The sequence below is a fragment of the Aureococcus anophagefferens genome, assembly GCF_000186865.1.
Source record: "Aureococcus anophagefferens unplaced genomic scaffold AURANscaffold_62, whole genome shotgun sequence".
Lineage (NCBI taxonomy): Eukaryota > Pelagophyceae > Pelagomonadales > Pelagomonadaceae > Aureococcus > Aureococcus anophagefferens.
Window position 1 is genome coordinate 68,505 of NW_008705615.1, and position 5,776 is coordinate 74,280.

The 5,776-nt window shown below is 53.0% G+C and overlaps 3 protein-coding genes across 3 annotated transcripts in view; 2 read left to right on the forward strand and 1 right to left on the reverse strand.

Moving 5' to 3' along the window:
- Window positions 1–294: 294 nt before the first annotated feature.
- Window positions 295–1,803, forward strand: AURANDRAFT_68070 (hypothetical protein; the record flags this gene model as incomplete). Its single annotated transcript, XM_009043682.1, has 3 exons — window positions 295–829; window positions 905–1,275; window positions 1,486–1,803. 3 exons carry the CDS (start codon window positions 295–297, stop codon window positions 1,801–1,803), a joined length of 1,224 nt encoding a protein of 407 aa, XP_009041930.1.
- Window positions 1,804–2,027: 224 nt separating this feature from the next.
- Window positions 2,028–4,086, reverse strand: AURANDRAFT_68071 (hypothetical protein; the record flags this gene model as incomplete). Its single annotated transcript, XM_009043696.1, has 5 exons — window positions 2,028–2,084; window positions 2,126–2,499; window positions 2,590–2,793; window positions 3,262–3,461; window positions 3,776–4,086. 5 exons carry the CDS (start codon window positions 4,084–4,086, stop codon window positions 2,028–2,030), a joined length of 1,146 nt encoding a protein of 381 aa, XP_009041944.1.
- A 153-nt stretch (window positions 4,087–4,239) lies between these two features.
- The window catches only part of AURANDRAFT_68072 (hypothetical protein), a gene marked incomplete at both ends in the record, with an annotated part of 3,211 nt that continues 1,674 nt past the window's right edge, over window positions 4,240–5,776 (forward strand). The window contains one exon of the mRNA XM_009043683.1: window positions 4,240–5,752. Within this exon, the coding sequence (XP_009041931.1) occupies window positions 4,240–5,752 (1,513 nt within the window). The remainder of the gene's footprint in view (window positions 5,753–5,776) is intronic.

Consider the following 5,776-nt stretch of genomic DNA (forward strand, 5'->3'; position numbering starts at 1 on the left):
CTCCTCATCCTCCTCCTCATCCTCCTCATGCGAATTCGTTTTAAGTTTCTTTGAAGGCGGACATTCGGGGTCAGGTTCTGGTGCTGGCTCGGGTTCGGGTTCAGGTTCTGGTGCTGCCTCGAGCTCAAGGTCTGGCCCGGGTTCAGGTTCTGGTGCTGGCACCTGCGGAGCAGTTTCAAACCCTGTGCCCTTTCGCCGCTTCTCGTAGTGCTGGTCTATTATTCTTCTCGCCTTGGCTTCGCATCCCTTTACCCAGCCGTGCGGAAAGTTCCGCTTAGTAACCCGGATTTCCGGATGAGCAGTGAGGAAGTCGCGGAGCTCTTGTTTACCCCATTCATTGTACCCTACTGGCGGAGACAACTCGGAATGTCGAGGATGACTTGGTTCCATTATACTACTATCGCCCTCGCTTCCAATATAGAATCCCGCTCGGACAAAAAAGTCGGGGTCACCGAACAAAAGATCGTGACGCCTACTTTCATGGACTCGGGAAGCGTGGATTGCTGCCCACAGATGGAGCCACCAGCAAAGAAGCCGCGGCTGCCGCACCCGAAGGGGGACCCTGAGGTAGCGGCGCAGAACAAAGAAATACAGGCGCAGCGCAAAGTGGCCGCCAGAAAAATAAGCAGACAAGCCGAGAGAAATGAAGCCCATATGCAAAAGTTCTCCCTTCCCATAGACGGCTTCTATCTTCACAAGCTTGATGAGTCTGTTGTCAAGGATGCAGTGGCTAGTTACCATAAGGTCAAGGAGGGGTTCGCGGAAAAGAAGAGGACAAATGGATGGACGACTTACTTCGGAACGGACACGACCGCGCAGGCAAAACGAAGTGGGCGATGGATGAACGCCAAACTTAAACTTAAGCTTTCTACACATGCAAATTTAAGCAACATCACAGGTACAGGTACGATGGGAGAGGTCGTATTGGCTACGGAGGAGAATGTTGACCAGCAGATAATGCATACAGACCATGAGGCCAAAAAAGGTAAGGAAGAAGAAATTGGGTTTATCGTCATCCCGGTCACAGAAGCAGGGACGAATTTATGCGTGTCTCGGGGATCACATAAAGTTGAATATTGTAAGAAAGAAGGGGACCAATGCATCCCAGCGGACTTCTCCAACGATGCTCCGCCGATTGAAATACCATTCGGGTATGCTATGATGTGCAGCAGGAACCTGGCGCACGCAGGTGCGAGAACTGGTCCAGACCAGCCTCCGGATGGAAGGCCACGGATCCACGTCTACTGCATGGACAAGACCGGCAGTACCTTCCCCGTCAGGCACGAGAAAAACTGGCTGCTGTCTGGCCCAGCCAGGGCCATCAAAGTGCCACACCAGCTCCTCCCTTAAGAGTAAGCCTATCAAGGCGGACCTCGCCGTCGCGCACTATATCGAGACGGACCCCACTCGGCTGGGGTAGCTGCCCATTTATAGCCCCCGTTATTCTCTTTATTTGCCCGTTCATATTTATCTGCATTTATTTAGATATTTATTTCCTATTTATTTCCTATTTATGGCGCAAATCTATGTTGGAACCATATGGCGCAAAATCTATGTTGGAACCAAGCCATAAGCCTTGTCGAGGACATGGTGAAAAATGGAGTCGCAAGTCTTGGTTCCATCATGCATTTCGCGAATCTACGTTGGAATCATATGGCGCAAAATCTATGTTGGAACCAAGCAATAAGCCTTGTCGAGGACATGGTGAAAAATGGAGTCGCAAGTCTTGGTTCCATCATGTATTTCGCGTCGAAGTCTTGGTTCCATCATCTATTTCATAAACTTTCTACGCGCACTAAGTAATGGGCGTGCGGGTTTTTAATCACCAGGGTATGGAGATGATCAAAGTGTCCATTGAGTGGTATTGGTTCAGGTAGCGTCGACAAACCCGCATTAGATTGTTTCCATCATAGGCATGAATATTGGTTCCATCATGCTTTTCTCGACCACTTGGTTCCATCATACGATTAATCTATCCGATTGGTTCCATCTTAGCAATCGCCCTTGCTTTTAATTCCCCTAATATTTTAGGGCCTGTTGTTGTCCAGTCTGTCGAGCAGAGCCGAGTCGAGTGGTTCTCCAAGCTGTGCCAGTTGACGATGGCAAATTCCCGGGACTCTTTTACCTGCACGAGCAGATGCGTTTTGTCTCTCTCAAATATGAGGCATTCTTCATCTACCAGTACGAACAAGATTACGCATGATCCCAAAACCCGAAACTGATGAATGTCGCCCTGTGCGCATCGCAGGCGCCTCCCATGCGCATTAGTCAAAGAAGCCTTTTGATTGAACCAGCCATCCATGACCTGGAGTGTCAGCTTAGTGGAGTCCCCTGCGTACAAATCAATGCAATGCGTGTTGAGTTGTACGCAGCGTCCCATGCCTTCGAAACCTATTTTTAAGTCGTCCGACTCCTGGTGTACGCATGAGAACTCGTTTTTCAGGTCTTTTATTAAGTCAGCCGGTATAGCTGCAGCAATTGCGCCTTGGTCAGTTTCACCTGCTTTGCAAAATTCTCTCAATTTATCTGCTGCGGCTAAACCGGCAGTCGAAATCATCCTAATAGAAGACTCAATTGTTTCCGGAGCACAAAAAGGGTCTTCTACTAGCATGAGTTCTTCTGCCGGTTTTGATTCCGCATGATGATCCATGTCATCCACATAATCCAAATCCGTGCTACCGCCATCCATAAAGTCAAATGAATCCCGATGCTCGACAATTGAATCCGGATGCTCGACAATTGCTAGTGCGCCGGCATCCGCGTGAAGTGACCCTGCTTCTGCTGGTGCATCATCTGCTGATGCATCTGCTCCTGGTTCCAAAGCCGGAGCCGGAGCTGGAGCCGGAGCCGGAGCCGGAGCCAGAGCCTGAACCGGAGCCGGAGCCGGAGCCAGAGCCGGAGCCGGAGCCACAACCGGAACCTGAGTAGATCTCCTTGCCCCATCTGCTCCGGGTGCATCTGCTCCGGGTGCATCTGCTGCGGTCGCATCGGCTACGGGTTCATCATCTCCTGCGGGTTCATCATCTGCCGCGGGCGCATCTGCTGCGGGTGCATCTGCTGCTGCTGCGTCGGCTGCATCGGCTGATGCTAGAAAGTTTTCCCAGTTTTGCGGTAGCAATGGTTCCAGTCGCTCCCATAAGCCGCCATCGTTGCCCTGGGCACGAAAAATTGGGAGAAAAATTCGTAGAGGTGCATGTTTGAGCTCCGCAGCCCAGCTGGTCGGGTCATAATGTTTCATTTCGAATTCATTCAAGCCCGCACCTGCAAGGTGCTTCATCATTATCATCATCATGTCGTACTCTTCCGTCTTGCGGTCGTATTTATCGAAAAGGAATTCATATAATTCGTTGGCTTCTTGAGGTTCATCTTGGTTATCCTCCATGATCATAAAGTTAGCGGACTGGCGCTGCTTTTGCGAATAAAGATGAAAACTGTCTCTCGGATTCAGCAGTTGCTCGGGCCTCGGAGCCGGAGCCGGCTCGGGTGCAGGAGCAGGTTCGGGCTCTGGCTCAGGTTCGGGAGGAGGAGCAGATGCTGGTTCCGGTGCAGGCCCGGGTGCAGGAGCAGCTTCGGGCTCTGGCACAGGTTCAAGAGCAGGAGCAGGTGCTGGCTCGAGCATCGGCACGCCTAGGTCGGCAAGTGATTTTTTCAAACGATCTTGCAGATCATCGCGAGTTTCAGGTGTTGTGACTCCTAGTGCGTTAGCTGCGTGTAGCTCTCCGATAATGTAACCCAGTTTCGGATTAATTCCTGAAAAGAAACCACTGTGTGTAACAAAGGCAGCCGGTCGAAAGCCGACGGCGTATAAAGGGTTGGGTTAGGTTCGACCACGTGCCAGCTGTCCAACATGGTCAGCTTGTTCGGGTCAAGTCCGCCCGGGGTCTTTTTCTTCCACGTGATGTAAATCCCCCAATTGTCGTCCTGCGCGGTGATAGCGGTCACGCGGCATTCTTTTACGACCTCGTGGAGCGTCGCGAGCAGCACGTCGCCTTCCGCCACGTCGCGCCACTTCCGCGTGCGTTCGTCCGCCAGCGGCTTCCTCTGATTCGAGAACTTCTCCGGCGTAATGGCGGGTTGCGTCGCCATAGTGTGTCGCTAACTCGGCTTAGCGAGGCCTAGAAACGCCTAGAAACGCCTATGAACGCCTATAAACGACTATAATCGCCTAGGGCGGCTTAGATATATCTACTGAGTTATATCTGCGCAGCACTTAAGACAGGACGCAAGCATGGGCGAGACATGTTCGTAGACAGCGCCAGCAGCGACGAAGACGGCGCGTCCGAGGGCAGCGAATACTCCGCCGCTGCGGCGGCCGACGATTGGTTCGATGGTTCGAGCGAAAGCGACGACGATAGCAGCGCCAGCGAACGCGGGAGCGAGAGCGACAGTGCCGCGGGCGCGAGCGACGACGACGAAGACAGCGCAAGCCAAAGTAGCTCATCTTCAGGGCAGCCCGCAGCCGCGCTGACAGAAGAATCGATTCCCTGGGCAGTCGCGCTAGCCAGCGAACTTCCTGGGCAGCAGCACGGATCGGCGAAGCGCCGCTGCCTCGTTCCCCGGGACCTGTACAAAGGGCTCGCAGACGTGATCGACGTGCTGCGTGCAGGAGGCCCTAAAGAGCTTAACCAACAACTTAAAGAGCTGTACGCACGCGGCAAAAGGCTGCAAGGCCAAGCGCGGGACAACAACGATGCCGAAGATCGGATGGCACATGAGGTCTACGGACGCGTAAAAGAGGCAAACTTAAACATGCCTGTCCTTGGAATGGAAGTGCTTGAGAATGTGCGACTGCTGCGCGAGCACACTGGCCTACATGACTGCGAAATAACGCGCCTTAAGAATGTCGCCGCGTACCTCGTGGACGACGCCATGCTAAATCGGGCAGACGGCACGATTGGAAATTTAATAGAACTAACTGGGCTCTCGGCAACAATGCTAAGAAACGGAGCTGACAGGAGAGAAGCATTCTTCGAGCAACCGCCGGACAACACGGAGACGCCTCACAGAGGTAGGGTCCGCATTCCGTTGCACGACCTTGTATCTGCGTGGAAGGAGATGCACTTCTGTGAATTGCTGGAACTAGACAAGGACTATCAAGCAAGCTACACCAAGAAGAAGTTTAAGACTGATGGGAAAAATCTGGTTTGCATCAAGTGCCAGAAGAAGGTTCTGATGGGCACCAAGGGCGACGTGGTCAAGTGGTACCAAGACCGACACCCGAACTCGCTCATCTCTACTGCAACGCTCAGGAAGCTCGTGTGCCCATGCATGCGCCCCAGCTCGGGCAACGACTGCGCCTGTCCAATCTGCTGGGAGATCGTCTACATCATTAAAGCCCTGCGGGAATCCTTCAGGCAAAAGGGTGACATATGCGACTGTGAGGCATGCAAACCCGGCTCGGCATGGCGCGCGGCAATACAAAGCCCGCATGCTTTAAGGCTTGCACTGTCACCGTGCGGCAAGGAGACCTGCCCTGGATTTCAGCTCCCCAAGGAGAAGGAGCCGCCTGAATTCTACATGTTCACCTGCGCCGTGGAGAAACAACCGCCGAAAGGCGCCGACAAAGTCCTCCCTGAGCTTCACAGGAAATGCACACAGTGCACTTATGGCTACCAGATGGTGATGCCAAAGGAAGGCAAGTGCAAACGACTGACATTGCCGCTCACGTACCATTCAAAACAAGAGGTCAACGCGGCCCCGAGAGTCGATAAGTGCTTTGCGGACAAGTTCGTAAAAGTTCCGTCCACGTATGGTGAGATCAGCAACAAGTTGGCAG